The sequence below is a fragment of the Ahaetulla prasina genome, chromosome 1 (genome assembly GCF_028640845.1).
Source record: "Ahaetulla prasina isolate Xishuangbanna chromosome 1, ASM2864084v1, whole genome shotgun sequence".
In the NCBI taxonomy this organism is placed as follows: Eukaryota; Metazoa; Chordata; class Lepidosauria; order Squamata; family Colubridae; genus Ahaetulla; species Ahaetulla prasina.
In genome coordinates, this window is record NC_080539.1 from 301,932,105 (window position 1) to 301,950,960 (window position 18,856).

The 18,856-nt window shown below is 38.1% G+C and overlaps 1 protein-coding gene across 2 annotated transcripts in view; it reads left to right on the forward strand.

Annotated features, from left to right (window-relative positions):
- RGS6 (regulator of G protein signaling 6) overlaps positions 1-18,856 on the forward strand; it is a 307,970-nt gene that overhangs the window by 215,454 nt on the left and 73,660 nt on the right. For both annotated transcript variants that reach the window (XR_009152572.1, XM_058161946.1), the window contains exons 6-11: positions 670-721; positions 6,478-6,542; positions 11,324-11,400; positions 13,994-14,075; positions 15,232-15,306; positions 18,619-18,717. Coding sequence is in view for 1 of the 2 variants with exons in the window: in XM_058161946.1 (XP_058017929.1) it covers positions 670-721; positions 6,478-6,542; positions 11,324-11,400; positions 13,994-14,075; positions 15,232-15,306; positions 18,619-18,717 (450 nt within the window). In the remaining variant the exon portion in view is untranslated. The remainder of the gene's footprint in view (positions 1-669; positions 722-6,477; positions 6,543-11,323; positions 11,401-13,993; positions 14,076-15,231; positions 15,307-18,618; positions 18,718-18,856) is intronic.

Sequence of the window (18,856 nt, forward strand, 5' to 3'; positions counted from 1 at the left end):
GGTCAATCCCACCCATGATAGCAGATCTTCAGATAATCCAAGCCATGAAGGGCTTTAAAGGTGAATTGCACCTGGAAACAAATCAGCAACTAATGCAATTCGTGGACCAGTGGTGTAACGTGAGCTACCCTAGGAGTCCCAAGAATGGAATTTATTTGCCCTTCTTGCTCTACGAAATGAATGAAGCGATAATCCTTTTTAAAAATGTTGTTGTTGCTGCTTGTGAAAACACTATCACATAGGAAATCAGGAGATAGAAACATAGTCAAACAAAGGCTTACTATGTCTTTCCATGATGGGCTTCTTAATTCATCAGAGAAGCTCAAATGGTAGCACTTCTTTTCAATTGCCTTTTTCTAATTTGCATTTCAGTTGGTAGAAAATCTGTTAAAATGTGTTAGGATTTATAATTGGAATTATATGCATAGGGCTGCAATCATACTGATCCTAACAAGTAGGATGTTTTGGTATAATCCCGTTCTCTGCTATTGCATGTATATGGGCAATCACACCCATACAAAATTATTTTGAGTTTTTTTATATGCATATAACATATGCATTAAACTAATTAAGAAGAGTTTGTTTATTTCATTGAAACTTAAGCTGCCTAAATACCTGAAGGAGAATATCTACATCTTTATGATAAATGTTTTATTTTCTGTTTTTCAGGCTCCGTATTTCTGGCCTTCAAATTGTTGGGAACCAGAAAACACAGACTATGGTGAGACTCTTTAGTCCATCTTTTGAAATGCCACTTGTATAAACCCCTTGTCTCCAATAATCATTTTCCTCTAAAAGAAATTATAGAACAATATAATTGTAGAATATTATGCTGACTGATAATCCAAGGAGTTGTAATGCCAACTACATATTGGAGAATGCTACTACATTTGGTTTCAGGATGTGAAAGACAATAATTTACATTTACACAGATGGTGAGCAGGAATAATGCAAGCAGAATACCCTAGCACTGTGATGGCAAACCTATAGCATGTGTACCACAGGTGGTACATGTAGCCATATCGGTGGGCATGTGAGCTCAGCTCCGGAAATGGCCAGAAACTGCCCGTTTGCCAACTTCCAGTGGAACCGGAAAGCCCATTTTTTTGCCCATTTCCGGCCTCCGGAGACGCTCCAGGGGGGCCATTTTTGCCCTCCCCAGGCTCTTAGAAAGGCTCTGGAGCCTGGGGAAGAGCAAAAAATGAGCATTCCGGTCCCACCAGAAATTTGCAAATGAGCTGTTTCCAGCCTCCGGAGGGCCTCTGGGGAGTGTTTTGGCCCTCCCCAAGTTCCTAGAAAGGCTTTGAAGGCTGGGGAGAGAAAAAAAACGGGCCTACCAGGCCCACCAGGCCATCGCGTGCCAGGAGCAAGGGGGGATCGCGCGTGCATGCGCAGGGGTGGGGCGCATAGAATTATGGGTGTGGGCACGGATGCATGCAACCCCTCTCCCCACCCCCGCTCCTAGCACATGATGGCAAAAAGGTTAGCCATCACTGCCCTAGCAGAACATATAAAAGGATTTCCTTTGAGGCTGCAATCTATTCTCTGTCATTCAATTTTTAAACAACAGCTGCTTGACTTGAAGAAGAGAAGGCCTTGTTATATGCTGGACTTGAGCTGTCTGATAGCTGTGCCCTGGGAGTATTTGCCATCCACCTGATGATGGCTGAGAGGGCTGCACTTAAGGGTTTTTTGCTCCTTTGGGGAATTATAAAGACCAGGGATTTGGCTTCTAGAACAATGGGTGAAGACTGAGAATCATCAAGTGTGACTATGAGCTTAAGTTGGCCTTGACTGGTGAGAGCTGAATTAAAGAACAGTGGCCTTCTGTCTTTAAATATTGAAACATTTTCCATCATTTTGGTGTATAGACTGGATTAGTGATTTTTGCAGCTCCCTGTGGAATTTTAATTATATTCCACTGCCCCTTGCAGTTTTAAAATATCTGTAGAAAGTGAGGGATGTCCCAAATTTGGAGATGCAGAGGAGACAGAGAGATAAAATCTAGATGGCTGCAAGTAATCACCCTCTCAGTTTTCATTCCCCATTTCAAATGCCTGGTTGCTTTGAGGCAAGCATCCAACCTGTGGATCTTAATGCAAATGCTAGCTCAATTCACCCTAAGACTTCATGGATAAAGTGACCAGATTTCAGCGATGGCAAAGCAGAACACCATTGACGGGGGGGGGGGGCTGCGCATGCGTGCTGAGTCTTGCCATCTGCCTGAAGGAGGAGGAGCGGCTGCTGCTTCTCCGCTCTTCCAGGCAGGCTCGGCTCTCCTCTCGGCTCTTCCAGGCAGGCTCGGCTCTCCTCTCGGCTCTTCTCTTCCTCTCGGGTGAAGTCAAGCGGCGTCTCTCCTCCCTCTCGCGCTCCCTTCTCTGCCACTCCCCCTTCTCCGCCTCCTCCTCTTGCATTGCCGCCTCCCATTTTCAGAATGGGAGTGAAACAAAAAAAAATTGGGACTTTTTGGAATTGCTGCGGGACGCGGGACAAATTATTAAAAAGCGGGACTGTCCTGCCAAAACCAGGACGTCTGGTCACTATATTCATGGATGGAAAAGTAACCTGCAGATTTGCAAAGTCCTTCAAGGGGAAAAAAATGACAACTTGATGCTGATATGAATGCTGCTTTTGATAAAATATTTATCAATCAAATTCATATAACCACACGTCTCACCAAAGGTGATTCTGGGAAGTGAATGAGAATCAGTACATAAAAACAATAAAATCAAAAGAAAAAAATGTACAATATAAAAACTTTATTAATAAATGAAAATATAATCCACAGGAGGGGGAGGATAAAAATAGCCACCTCAACAATGGCACCATCTGAGTAATTCCCCATCACCTAGGAACCCAAGGCTGTCAACAAAGCTAAGACGTGAGAGGTATATCAAGACTTGAAGGCTGATACATACTGTACCATAACCTAATTGTATAAGAGGACTTTCAATTTATGAGACCTAAGAAAAAGAACAAGACATTTACGGCTGTTTAGTCTATTACAGGGGTCTCCAACCTTGGCAACTTTAAGACTTGTGGACTTCAACTCCCAGAGTTGAACTCCACAAGTCTTAAAGTTGCCAAGGTTGGAGACCCCTGGTCTATTATATGCTCTCTGGACTTTTATTATTATAATATTTATATAATTATATAATATAATTATATAATTATATATATAATTATAATATATTTATTATATACTCTCTGGACCTTGGCTTACTCAAGCAAACAAAGGGGGAATGGTTTGGAGATTTCCAAAGATCAGTAAACATATTTTTCCCTTGATGAAATAGTATCTTTGGATTTTAAGGAAGTGGTCTGTCCATCTCTGAAGAAACCCTCCCTGCATTCAGATATTTTCTTTACTACCATCCTATCCAAAGCAACTTTTTTGCAGCCAAGGTGCATCTTATATTATTGTGGAAACAACAGTATTGATTGCCAATTAGCTACTGAACCTGTTCATTTGACTGTTGATATAATGCCCTAAACAAATGGAGCCCAGAATACCTGACAGACGGTCATTAGCTAAACCAGGCTAATTATTGCCTCAGGGTGTTTAGTTTTATAAATTGTATTCTGGGGTTGAGGTGGAGGTTAAACTCTCTGCGCCCTACCTAGAATCATGTTGGCAAAATTGCCTGAGGAATTTTTTCTATGTGCAAATTTTAAAAAACCCAGAATACCATTTTGTCAATATTTGTTAAGAGGCCTTCTCAATGGTGGCACCTTCATTCTGAAATGCTGCCCTTTCTGAAAATCATGAACACCTTTCAAAATAGCTCTCATGGAAGACCCACCATTTAACCCAGATCTTCACAAATATATTAAATAAGATTTGATATCATACCTTATATTTTCAGCTAGTAGTGTATTATTTCATTTAAAGTATGCATTGTTTTTTTATACAATGTTTCTTCATATAATGATAGCATGGAGAAAAGTTTCATAAGTATTGTCCCTTATTTCTGTCTCCATGCATTCATCAGAGCTCAGGACAGGACCTTATAAGCATATCACTTATATATAATGCTGTTGTGGAACCTGAAGTATCTTTATTCACGTAGATCACATGGATAATTCTTGTTTAGTCTGCCTTGTTTAGTGACTTGTTTGCAGTTGCAGTGGTGATGAAATGTAACTCTGTGATCAATCTTCACATCTGCAACCTTTGCAGGTCTGTAAAGCAAAAGAAAACTGAAGTAAGACCCTAAGAATAGTCATAGTTTCGCTCAGTGACTACTTCACTTAACAACTTAGTTGCCGGTCCCAAATGTGGTCACTAAACAAGTGGGCATATGAAACAGAGTGAGTGGAGACAACTTTACGCTGCAGGATTGCATGTTGTTATTTGTGTTCCTTGGGGTCCTTTTTGTATTGTCGTCATTTTATTGGGGTGCATATCTCCTAAAAAAAACCTTAACTGCCACTCCTGGCCAACAACAGTTTGCTCATACCTGGTCTAAGGGGCAAGTTTTTCACCCCTGATTTTATTTTATTCTGAACTGCGTGGAAAGAACTTAAGTAAAAAGTTTAATAATTTGTTGCTGGTCTATTACAATTATTTAAATAGTGCAGCACTGCCTACATATATATGTAGTTGATCAATAAACTATTATCTGACCCAAACCAGCAATCTTGATAATAGTAGTAAATGAAAATGGCGCTTCCCTGAAGGAGGGAGAAGAAGAACAGGTAGAATAGTGGATAGGATTTATTTTTTTTAGTAGAGGCTGAGGTCTGACACTGAGAAAGAAATAACCATGGTTTATGAGCTAATAAACCACAGGTTTTGTATTAAATGGCTGAACGACTTAGTAGTAAAGTATAAAGGTTATCTTTAGCTGTCTTTGTGTGTTATTAGTGTCTCTTCTACAGCTCTCCCCTCATACAGAAATGAGAAAATCATTTCTTTTTCAGTCAACTTGGTCCTTGGCAAAGGAAATAAAATGTACCAGTATTCATAATGTGAAAGATTTGGAAAGTGTTTCTTTTACAGGCATTCCTCGATTTACAACTAATTACGTGGTGACCATTCAAAATTATGATAGACCTACCTGGGGGCGGGAGGGGGGGACATATGGCCAAGATTTGAACACATTTTGCATTTGGTGTGTTTTATTTGTCATAGAATAAATAACCAGGCTTAAAATTATTGTTTATGGGACGCATTACACAAAAACCTAGCTAAGAAAAGAGAAGAGGACGACTAGCAGCAAGGTGGATGGACCTGATTACTGCAGTGAGGGCTATATATTTTATCACTGTTGGACGGTTCAAAGCTGAAGAGAAATTATCCTGCAGAAAATCTGTCTATATCTATGCCCCGCCATGTTGGCTGAGGAATTCTGGGAGATGATCCCCGCATCTTAAAGTTGCCAAGATTGAGAAACACTGCTCTATTTACTTCTGAATAGCCATGGGGGGAAAAAAGGCTTTTGCACAACTTCATAGTGTATGCTACTGTATTTTTTGGAGTATAAGATGTACTGGACTATAAGACGCACCTACCTTTTTTGGTGAGGAAAACAAGAAAAAGAAATCCGCCTCTGCCTCCCAGCAATTTTCCTCATTGCAGCAAACAGCCAACAGCCTGCTTTACTTTCATTTTCGTTTTCAGCATAGTTTGATTAGCACAAGAAAAAAAAATCTGCTCCCAGCAATTTACCTCCTTGCAGCAAGCAGCAGAGGCCCGCGCAGCAACAGGCAATGGCAATCCCTGCAGCCTGAAACAGCTGAGAGCCAGGGACAATCAGCTTGTGCTAATTAGGCTGTGCTGAAGCTGAAATGGGCTGTTTCTTTTTGCTGCTTGCTGCAAGGAGATAAATTGCTGGGAGGCAGAAGCCAAAGGGTGGGGGCCAGTGGGTAGGAGGGTCTACATTCAGTGTATAAGATGCACCCAAATTTTCACCCCCTTTTAGGTGGGAAAAAGGTGCATTTTATAATCTGAAAAATACAGTAATTCTGTACCCTTTCATGCTCTGGAAGGAAATTCAAATGGTCATTTATGAAATCACCATTGGCTGCACATCTGGGATTTTGCTTGTTGGAAGTCAGCAGGAAGCTGTGAGCTTAGTAACCAGTCGTTCTCACTTAATGACAGCAATAGGGACTGCTGGGATTGCTGTCGCTAAGCAATGCGGTTATCTCATATTGCACTTTACAGTCACATAATTTTGGTAATTGCAACTAGAATGTCCATTCCTTAATTAACTGTTAGTTAATTCTATCAAATTGATAGAAACCAAAGGTAGTCCCTTCAGTTAGAGAAACGTGCAGTTTTTTCAATGTTGCATCTATATGTATGAGAATGCCGTTGTCTTAATAGAAATAGTTCTTTCATAAGGAGTTGTTTGATTCTTTCTTTCTCTTCCTCTTTCCTTTCCTTCTCTCTCTCCTCCTCCTCTTCCTTCTTCACATATCTTTAATGGTCGTTTATTTGTTTATTTTGTTGTCGTTTGTTTTTCTCTATAGCCATCTATCTTTGCAAGAGGACCATGCAGAACAAAGCTAGACTGGAACTGGCAGATTATGAAGCAGTGGGTATATTGATTTTATAGTTCCAAAGTGTGATATCCTCAAAACTGAATGTCATCTGATGTTACATTGTCTTAAAGGACTGCTATTAGATTATATTTATCCAGAAATTATACAGATGTAGAGGCGATATCAGAAAGAAATCTGTTTTCCTTTTGACTTAGATTCGAAGGGGGCCAGGTATATGTTTTATTTATAATATGCCCGGGAGCTTAAGGAAGTTTACATGAAAGTCTACCCCTAATTTTATTCATGCACAACAATCCCTATGGAAATGGGGACAGGATGGGAAGAGTAAAAAAAAATACCAGTCAATTCTGTGCTTGAATATGGACTTGAACTTGGGTAATTTTCTATAAGCAAGTGCCAGGGCTTTTTACAATCCCGTATAATTTTTTAAGAGTCAGTTTTTTGTAGAATTTGACCTCCCTTAATTTCCACTCATTCTACTTCATTCCCCTTTAAAAATGGGGCCATTCAAGAAAAAAATAACTGTTATTTCCCTATAAACTAGGCTCAATTAACAGTTTTTAAGATACTCAGGATGTTCCACATACATAACTCTGGTTTTTTCACCGATTTCCATAAGTTCTGGGGAAAATAATGTGCACTAAATTATTTTAAGTTTTTTTTATTGGAGTGAGTAGTTCTATAATACTGCTTCGAAGGACTAAAGCAAGGGTCTCCAACCTTGGCAACTTTACGACTTGAGGACTTTAACTCCTAGAATTCCTCAGCCAGAGCATGCCAAGGTTGGAGACCCCTGAACTAAAGCATTATCATAGTATAATTTTTAATGCTACTTAAAATTTAAAAAAAACTGTTCAGTTGCTGCTTGCTAAAATGCTAGGAACTCTAAGAGTCCATTCTGCCCATTTTGCATTACATGAAAATGTATATATATAATGTAATATAGTTTTCATGGAGTATAATTATACTATTCAGTGTTGATTCAAGTGTATATGATGACTATAGATCACATTGACTGTTGGCATCACCACCTACCAATACAAAAATTTGGAAATAGTTGAAAAGAGGAGGAGCCTTAATGGTCCCTATGTTTTGATGCACTAGACCAGTGCCTCCTTGGCCTTGGCCAAAGCCAGTCATGATTATATTAATTATAGTGTATATAAATCTATACACCATTGTAATGTATAAGCCTACTCAGCACATAGAGATTATTAGGTAGATTCAAAATATGGTTATTAATTGCACGACACTTCTTTTAAGGTAGTCATTCATACTTCAAATATTTCTATATATCTGCAGCATAGGATGTATTATTTCTGCAGTGCATTGACTGTAAAGGTTGGAGACAGCACCATTCTTGGTGACTGCAACTAACATGTGGTTTGTCATGGCAAAAGGTTATGGTCCAAGTTGGTGCTTTCCAGATGAGTTAGATCATAAATCTCTCTAGATGAGAAGGATGGATGTTGTAGAACACCAGTTTGGGGAAGGCTCAGATAATCTTGCTCTATTCCCAAATAGTGACTGCTGAATCAGATTCAGTGTCTCCAAGCCAGAGTGATGAGTCCTGAGTCCTTCGGGAGAAGGGCGGTATACAAATTAAAATATTATTATTATTATTATGTTTTGAGACAACACCATCACCCCTCCAATCCAATCTCTCTCCTCAATACTTGTTTGCTTCCAAGTAACCTGTACTTAAACCATATCTGGACATCCTTTTAAATGTAAAATAATTAAAATGGAGAACAATCAATAACAAAGATGGCAATATCCATTAATCCTCAAACACCCTACAGAAAAACTCTATTTTAACTAATTTCCAGAAGAGTGTCTCAAAGGGAGCTAATCTAGGTTCCAAAGGGAGCTTTTTCCAAAGTGCAAAAGTCATTATCAAGAAATTCTCTTGGCTCAACTCCATCACTTCAAGAAAATCGGCCACCACTCACAGTTTCTACTGGGATAACCATATTGGATGAGTTTGCTATACTCTGATTGGCGAAGGCAGTTGTGCATCTACCTCTGTTTGCCAGCAATAACCTTTATAGGTTGAAACCTGCACTTCAAATTGCACCCAGAATCCTACTAGTAGTTAAACCTTGTAAAAATGCTTATACCAATGAGCACCAACCAGTAAGTGAGCTCCAGGTCCTAGTCCTCACAGCCATTCTAGAAGAATACTGTGGTTGAATGTATGACAGCCAGGCAAAAGGATCAAGAGAGGTATCCTATGCCATCCATGTCCTAACAGAAGTAATCAACCAATGCTACCTTAGATTCCATGACTAGCCCTAAACCCTGGCTGAAAGAGACACAGTAATCTGTTTCTTCTAGGGGACTCCAGAGCTAAATTCCTACCAAATTTGAAAATTTTCAGATGACTTTAAAAAAAGGGGGAGGTTGGATACTGAGTTAATTGTTGTCAAAAACAATTACATCCATGGAGGGGCTTTTAAGGAGGGGCTATATTACAGCTCCTTCAAAACTACAGATATCAACTTCTTCTGAAGCAAGGCTTCATGAATTCAGCTGACATGCACCCTCCAGTACCAGTCAGAAGAGGTGTGGGTCTAATCCATAGATGGCAGGGGTCATGCCAGAGCGTGCCCTATCCATTTCATCAGGGTCAATGGACCAAATAGAGCCCCAGATAACATGGCCAGACATTGGAGTCACTACATCAGATACCAGTGTGGAATTTTCAAGTGAATCTGAGCAATTTTGATAACAAAATTATTATAGTGACCAGGCAGTCCTCATGCTATGTGTATTAATCATAGGCTTTCCAACAACTGGCCCAAAGATCTCAGTGCGGTCTCCCGTCATCATTTCCAAATTATCTGGGGCCTTCTAAGCAGTATTTCAACCTTTAGAATCGAAATTACCCAAATTCTTTTGTTTTCCTATGCCTACAATTTAAGAGCCTAAAAATAAAGGAAGACCACACTGAGTATTAATATTCTTCACCTGCTTTCTCCTCTTGGGATTGTGACAACATTTCTTCTTCTGGACATTTCTTCTTCTTCTTGGAAATTTATAGCAGCAGAAAATAACTCCTTGGATACTGAAAAATTTGTAGCTTTTTTACTCACCTAGTGCCTGTTAAATGCAGTGGTGACTGATGCTTGCACGGCTTGACATGCATAGAGGTTTAAATTTACATTCCTTCCCACAACCTGGACAGAATTGCCAGTTGTTTTGAAATCAGCCATCCATTCTATATGGACAGTTTTGCACACCACATTGTAATTTCCTGAGTGTTTTTATTCTTCCACCCGTCTACCATCATTATTTCCACATCATCAGCTAGTGAATTATGCAACTATAATCATGAACGTTCTCGACAAATCAACAAAAGCCTTATTCAGCATCCACAGTCACATTATGGCATATCCACAAAGGAGGCATAGCACCAAATTCAGTTCTCTTGCAAGTGTTAAAGAGTCGGACTCATTAATTAACATTAGCTAATTAGATCTTTTCCCCAGCTCCACCCCAAACTGATTGCTGACATAACGAAGAACCATATCTGTACTGGGCTGTGTAAGTGCAGAGAAGAATGCCGTATCCGTTTTGCTATGGTTTGTTTTCAGAACACAAAAAAACTACTTTTAAAAGCATTGATTCTTATGGCTGGAATGGGACTGTTTTTGCTTCTTTCTGTGCCACACCCTTCCTCTCAGAGGAACTTTTACTTCCTCTCACACATGTTAACATTTTTGTGTAAATTTATTGCATCTCCATGTGAGTCAATTCAAAAGTGTTATGCAGTAGACCATGGATTTCACATTTTAATATTTAAGGTCTCGCTTCAGGTTGTTGAGCACCTGGATTCTTGTGGGAAATTGTACTAGCCTAAAATCTTCCTGCCAATAATTCAGAGCATTCAGTTTACACACTTTGCACATAATGGATTTATATCTTGAAAGGTAAATTCAATATTTCGCTATCCCACTGTGATGCCTGAATCAATTATTTTTACTCACCCGAGTCAACATATCACATTAGATAAGAGACTTCTGTTAAATGATGGTAGTTTATACATACTGCCATGGCTTAGATCATTGCAGCAGCAGAGTGTAGCCACCTTCCCCAACCTGGGGCCCTCCAAATGCTTTGCGACCACGTTTTACAGAATTTGTAAATACTTTTGAAAGGCACCAAGTATGAGAATGCCAATGTTTAGGAAAGCAATGAGCATTACAGAAAAGCGTGCACATATAATGATTATACAACATTGGAACAAAGCTTGGCACTTTTCAGATAGGTGCAAATCAGTTGAAAATTATGTACATTTAAAAGCCCGCTGAAGTTAGTAAGGACTTACTGGAATTTCTCCCATGGAATCAATGAGACAATAGAGGTACGAGATATATAATATAACATTTATATAATTATAAATTTATAAATAAATATATAAATTTATATATATATAAATTTAACAATATAAAAAGATGCCATTTTCATTGTATATAGTAATGCATGGGGATCACCCTAAGGATCATCGGAGTTATCCATGTGGGGGGCGGGAACCTAAAAGAATAAAACTGGTTCAAAAAGTTCAAAAAAAATCAAGAAATGGTATGAATACGATGTATATATATCTCATTAACTTATTCTCTTGCATTCAGTGCAAATTCTCTTCTTGGCATTTTCCCCATTACTTTAATTTTCAAGTTTAATATGATCTAGATAATAACCTGCTCTCCTAATGGTGAATCTTTTTATTGTTCGCTCTCCTTACTCTTATGTTGTTGTCCTTGGTTTTTTTGTTGTTATCGTCGTCATCGTTGTTTTCCTGTCTTCTTAGGAGAACTTAGCAAGACTTCAGAGAGCTTTTGCCAGAAAGTGGGAATTCATCTTTATGCAAGCTGAAGCACAAGTCAAGTAGGTATTTGGAGTAAAACACAACAAATGATTGAAAATTGTGGTGATACTGAATATATTGTAATGATGAAATATACTATTTCAAGTTTATACTTTCAGATTAAATTGTCCTCCCAGAACTGAATGTATTTCTATAATTTAAATTCCACTTGGTATTAGAAACTTTTTTAATCTCTTTGCCATCCAGGCAACCTCATTCATCACACCCATTTCCTCCAATCCCTTATGGTGAGAAATCATTGAGAAGACACAGCCACACCCTGACTGCCATATCAGAGAGGAAAGAAATCTGAACTCGAGACCTGAACACAGCATGACTTCATGATGTTAATGGCTGCACAATAGAATACATTAAATTTTACTTGGCACTGTTAGCAATAAGTTAAGCATGGAATAAGCATGGTATTGTGACCCAGGCCCAAGTAGGTATTAGGAAACTCAGTGAAAAAACAAACAAACTTTATTGGAACAGCTGAGAATTACTTCATTCTCAGCGTATTTCAACTAAATTAAATCAAATTCCTCCCAACACAAATTCCTCAGTCCTATCACAAACCTTGGTCCAATTAGGCAAACTGACAAAAGCCTTTCTTGGCAAATGTTCAGAAGACCCCGCTACAAAAAATAAATGCAAGAAGATGAAGCTACCAACGTTGTTTTCCAGCAAAGCCCAAATGCCATTGCTGATCTGTTTTAAGCCTTATGGGAGGAGCCAATCATCTCTTGGCCTTACTCCTGAGTCGTCCTTTTTGCTTGAGCTGCTCTTACCTTCTGGCAGCTCTTCTCATGCGTGCATTAGGAACAGGCTCCTCCTGTTCCTCTGCCTCACTATTATCAGTCTCTGGAGGCTCTGGAGTCCGCACCTCACTCCCCGATGGCCCTAGCCCCACCTCAGCCTCTGACACAGAGCCCTCATCCAGGCCTTCCCCAGCCTCATCACTGTCTGACTCTGTTGCCAGCTCCACAGGCTGCTGGTGGACCACAACACATGGAATATAGGTAGTGTTATGTTTGGGCAATGAAGAGACAGGAGACGATACAAGTGACAACAGCTCTTTGGTTTATTGTGATCCCAGCAAAAGCCAACAGGCAAAACCCCCTCTTTAAATAGTATTTTGGCTGAGGCTTCAGCCAATCAGCAACGTGCATTTTCCCGCCCAAATTTCCCTCCTAAAATTCAAATACATTACAGGTAGTCCTTGACTTATGACCATAATTGGAAAGGGAAAATTTGTTATTAAGTGGTGCCATCATTAAGAGAAGCATCACATGGCTCTACCCGATTTTACAACCTTTTTTCCGTGGCCATTAAGCAAGATCTCATAAGACCAAAACTTGAGACCTCCTGCTGGCTTCCTCACTGACTGTGCTTGTTCAGAATAGCTGGGAAGATTGCAAATGGCAATCAGGTGACTAACCCTAACCCTAACCGTCATAAATACCTTCCAGTTGCCAGGCACTCAAATTGCAATCAAGGTAACTATACCGATGCTACAATGGTCATAAGTGCACGGATTACAAAATATTACCCATGTTACCAAAAAAAAAAAAAAAAAGGAAATACTATTGAAATATTGAAAGGCATGTGGGATCATACCAAACCCATTCTCTGCCCTGAAAAATATGTATTTGGGCTTTGAATATCATTTTGTCAATTAAAACTGGAATCTTCTCTTTACTTCACTAAACTTTTAATGGCTTAATCCATTATGTCATGGATGACTGTATGACTACATGACTGTATGACTATAACTTGTTGCTGGCAATCCTTATGATTTATATTGATATATTGACCATCAATTGTGTTGTGAATGTTGTACCTTGATGAATGTATCTTTTCTTTTATGTACACTGAGAGCATATGCACCAAGACAAATTCCTTGTGTGTCCAATCACACTTGGCCAATAAAAATTCTATTCCTTTCTGCTTTAAAAAAAAATTCTATTCCTTTCTATCCACTGATTCAGCCATGCAGGACACTAATCACAAGTTAATGTTGTTGCTACAGATTATTTTATTAACATAAAAGTTAAAAAAGAATTAAATTTAATTTGAGTCTTGCTGTCCTCAATACAGTTTATTTTTAGAAATAAATATAAATGTTTATAAAGCAATAACATGGGAACACTGCGTGCCCATGTGCACACACATGTGGCATGTTTCCTCTGTTCATCATTCATGCCGTGGCCTTTCTCCTCTGACAGGTTTTCCCACTACTATCCACTGGGCATCCCTAAAGCCTCCGGCAAGATTAAATGAGCTGTATTTATCAATGTCAACCACATGGATAAGAGTGGATGCTGATTGTTAAAGTCTTTCTGCTAAAGCTATTCGATTTATGGACCTAATTTTAAGTTGGTTTAACTGTTGTGGCCATCACATAGTCTGTAATTCCTTTCTAGAAGTTGCCAACATGTGCAAATACAATATGATGGAGACAGAGATCTATTTTGAACTGTATAGCAGAATGCTCTGTATGCATGTTTTTATTAACTAAAAATTCATAATGAATACTAATACCAATTCTCATACAAATCAGGATTGCACCCAAAACTGATTTGGGTTCTCTTTTTTTTTCTTTTTTCTTTTTAGAATTGATAGAAAAAAGGATAAGACAGAAAGGAAGATTCTGGATAGTCAAGAAAGAGCTTTCTGGGATGTTCATAGGCCGGTGGTAAGATTCACAGACTTGTTATTCTTTTATAATCAGCTAATTATAAAATATCTAGAGGCACAATGGTGATGTGTCTATATTTTGGGCAATCTTTTCAATCTAATGGTCAGCAAGTGCAATAGATGTAAGTCAGAATTAGCTGTGGATTCCTCTTTGGCACAACCTAGCAAGCCTCTAATTCAGGGGTCCCCAACCCCCAGGTCACACCTTGTTTGAAACCAGGTCATGGGAGAGATGGGCAAGCATAGGTGCACGTGAAGCTCCCTTCGCACGATTAAGTAAGTTATTTGATGCTGGAAATAGACAAATTAAAAATATTTGATGCTGAAAATAGTCTAATGAAGGATATTCTTCCACTGTTGATTCTCCTTTCTATGAGTACATAATGTTTGACTATCCTGTCCTTTGTTACTGAAGTGATCATGCAGTTTGATTGTTTTTTTATAGAGCAATAAAAACACAAATCAGTAAAATGTGAACTGAAACTGCAATTGTTGGTTACCATCAAATCGAGCAACGTTGTGCAAGCTGGAAAGAAGCCCTGTTTATTCTCAAGGAATCAATTATTTTTTGTCCATCACAGAAATGATAGAAACTATGAGTGAATATCTAAGATGTTATTTACTGAACTATGACTTATGTAGGCTACCATATTTCAGCTGCACAATTCCAGATGATCTTTAAATGACAGCAAAAAGACTGGTAGTCCTCTGAATTTTGCAAACTACCTATGGTAGCCTAATAAGTCCCAGTTTGTTCAGAAAGCAAAAAATAAATGATGAAGGCTTAGCCCAGTATATGAACCTAGCTATTATATAAAAGTGCAGTTCAAACAAGTACTCCAAAAATTGAGTAGAGACGTCAAATGATTACGATCTCTATAGCCTTGAATTTTAGCAAAGTGCACCCAGTGACAATATATGTCCCGCAAATAGAAAATAGATAAACCCGCTCTTCCATTGAACTAAGCCTCACTGAAAGCTAATTTGTGCTGAATTAGCCTGCTGTGATTTCTAAATGAACTTCTAAATGTTAGATTAAAAATGCAATTCTAATTGCACCGCAAGTCAGAGTTTGAAATCATTGGTCTGTAGAAAATGAAAGGCAGTATAAACATAACAAAATTAATATTTTTGCATGTGGGTTTTTTCGCTAGCCGGGCTGTGTGAATACAACAGAGATGGACATCAGAAAGTGTCGGCGAATGAAGAATCCACAGAGGGTCAAAAAGGCAAGCCTCTTCTTTTCTCCAAAGAACCTAAAAAACACGCTAGATGAGATTTTTATGGGATACTTTTAGTGCTGATCTATATCAGGGGTCTCCAACCTTGGTCCCTTTAAGACAGGGGTGTCCAAACTTGGTCCCTTTAAGACTTTTGGACTTCAACTCCCAGAGTCCCTCAGCCAGCAAAGCTGGCTGAGGAACTCTGGGAGTTGAAGTCCACAAGTCTTAAAGCCTAAGTAAAAAATAACCTCAGTTCGGGCCAATGTTTCTGTAAAGTTTGTTTATATATCTTTATGGACTGACCTGAAATTATTATTATTTTGACATTATACAAAGGCTTTTGAGATAAACCTAATGTCTTTATGTATCCTCGATTACATCTAGAAAAAAATATGAATAATTGTGTTCAGTTCAAATATTATATATAATATCCATTTCAAATCTCCATTTTTAACGTTCATCGGTATACACTTTTATAAGTGAAGTAATTGAAATTGATAAAGGAAAAAGTTTAGTAATTTTATTCTGTACTTTACTATGCTGAAAAAGGTTGAAGTCCATTATTAACTTACTAAAATTTCTGTTTAAATATAAACATATATATCTGTTTTATGCAGAAAATAATGGATATTCATGATAATGGATATATATTCATGCTAACAGTTTATATTATATTGGTTATCCAGTCAATAGGATATAAGGCATTTAGTTATAACTACTAGTTTAGGTTACACAGATCCTGGTAACCATGAAGTAGCAAACAAAGAATTAGAGTTTTGAATCAGATCTTTGCAGTCCGAATCGACTAACCCTAGCTTTATATCATCCATTTTAGCAGCATGAGCTTTACCTGCTGCTGCTAAGTATTTCACCATGTGGAGATCCACCAACACTCTATCATATAAAAGAGAAGAAAGATACAAATATTTCTCTTTTCTACTGGTAGCCTTTAAGGGGAAGGCAGACACAAAAGTAAGAAGAAATGGGGGTTCTTAGCCTAAAACTGCTACAGGGTTTCCCCCCAATAATTACTGAACAGAATAAATTATTGAAAGGAAAAGGAAAGGAGTTCCTGTGGATTTTACTCCAGTAGTTCTATAAAGATTCTCAATCATCCAGGTCATGGTTGTCCCAAAGGTGTTTTTCAGGAGGCAACTGGACTTTCTTGTTTTTTCTTTCGTTTCTCATCCAAGAAGCTTCTTCAGCTCTGACTGGATGATGGGGAATGGAAGGATTTATCTTCTATTTATTTTATACTCCACCAGTTGTTACCAACTATAGGTGACAATGTTCATCTCCGCTTCAAGGCCATTGAGCCAATGCTATCAAAAGACATTTCCACGGTCATGTGGCCAGCATGACATCGTCGAGAGCTGTTTCCTCCCTACCAATGTAGTACTTGTTTATCTATGGTACTTGCATTTGCATGCTTTCAAACTGCTAGATGGGCAGGAGCTAGGCGAAGATGGGCACTCACCTCATTTTTATGATGCTAGGGTCTCAAATCCGAGCTGTCAGCTTTCTAGCTGACAAGCCAGATGTCTTAACCACTGAGCCATCACACTGCTCCATAAATGATTGAAAGCAAAATAAGATGCAAAGGACTGCAGCCATTTCTGCAAATAAATTTGGATATCATTAACTATTGCTAAATAGAGGCTACTTGTCTTTTGAATGTAACACCCATACAATATTTTTTTCCTATTCAATTACATTGTCCCTTTATTTAATTTGCATTCTCCTTTTTTTTTCTTACCTTCTTAGCTCAGTTTCCCTTTCTTCTTGCCTCAACATTGTTCCTATATTTATCCTCCTTTTTTGTTTGCGGTTTCTGCCAGAAGAAGGGAAGCATATGTGAATATTGTGCATTTCTGGATGAGCATGGTTTGTGTGAGAGGGAAAATGATTTATAGATGCAGATAAGAGATTAGTTAATTCTATGAATGAGGAAGCTTACTTGACAGACAATTTTAATCAACAATTTTAATTAGTTCTTAATTGTTTGTGACTTGAGAGCCAGTTTGGTCTAGTGACTAAGCACCAGGTAGAAACCAGGAGAAACCTCGAAAACCACCTGAGTGACATTGGGCCAGTCATTCTCTCTTAACCAACTGCATCAAGCCTGGGTGATAAGCCAGTGGGTCAATTCCTGTCACAACCAATGGATCAATACTCAGTTGATCCAAACAAAAAACACTTTCCTGCACTGCGGGAAAAAGCTAAGAAAAGAAATTGCTGCTCTTCAGTTCTTTATTTGGAATATGACTTCTAGCAAATACATACCCACACATGCATATCTGTGTAAGTATTACACATGTACATATTTATAGGGATGGAAAAAAACCTCCAGGATCAATGTCAATCAGAGTTTGCCATCCTGGGTTGGCAAGATGGGCATTGTACAGGATTTTTATATGAGTTTTCTATTATTATTATTATTTACTTTATTCATTAAATATGAAACTCAGTCAACTGAACATTCAAAAAGGCATCACAAATACCATTGACTGGTGCTAATGGTTGATACGGGTTGTTGCCAGCATCCTAGGTATCAACCAAGTACCTTCTTAAAATGTACCATGTTCCAAGTAGCACAGTTTTTTGCAGTTCCGCTCGTGTTATTGCAGGAAGCTGCAATTCATTGATGTATCTTATAAAATTCTTGGACATGGTACCAAGTGCCCTGATGACAATGGGTATCACTGTTACATGTTTCATCCATAGCCATCTAGTTTTGATGGCCATCTTGCAATATTTCATGATATTTTCCAAGGCTTTTTCAGTTTTTATTTACTCCTACTCCTACTCCTACTCCTACTCCTACTATTATTATTATTATTATTTTATTTACACAAAATCACAGTATACACAGCAAACAAGATGGATTTCGTATCACAGATCAGTAGTCGAACACTTCCCAAGCGTTTAGGACTGCGTGATGTATCGGCAAATTATGCGAGCAGATCCCAGTAAGGTGGCCTTCTGCAGCTGACCAATGGTGATCTTATCAGCACCAATTGCTTTTAAGTGCTTGCCTAGGTCTTTAGGCACAAATAATAATAATAATAATAATAATAATAATAATAATAATAATAATAATAATAATAATAATAATAATAATAATTATTGTTATTGTTATTGTTATTGTTATTGTTATTATTATTATTTTTCCTTCATTTTTGGCCACTCTTTTATTAGAGAATAGGTTGTTCAACTTCCTTTTGAATTAACGTGATCGTTAGCCATTTAAGGATGTGCAACCTCTCTCCACTGGGGATTACTCTTATGTAGCAAATTATTTTCAACTTTTTATTACAGTCAGTTTATGGAGTTATAGAAGATAGTCAGTCTCAAAGTCCTGCACATATACCTTCCCAACCAATTCGCAAGACAACAAAAGATGATGTCCAAAAGCAAGTAAGTGAAATGGCTTTGAAACTGTTTCTTTTGCATTTGAGAGATGGATTGGTTTTTTTAAAAAAATATTTCTGTACATGTGGGATATAATCTTCAGTAAATAAAATGTTAGAAATTTGTTCCTTTCAATAATTACAGT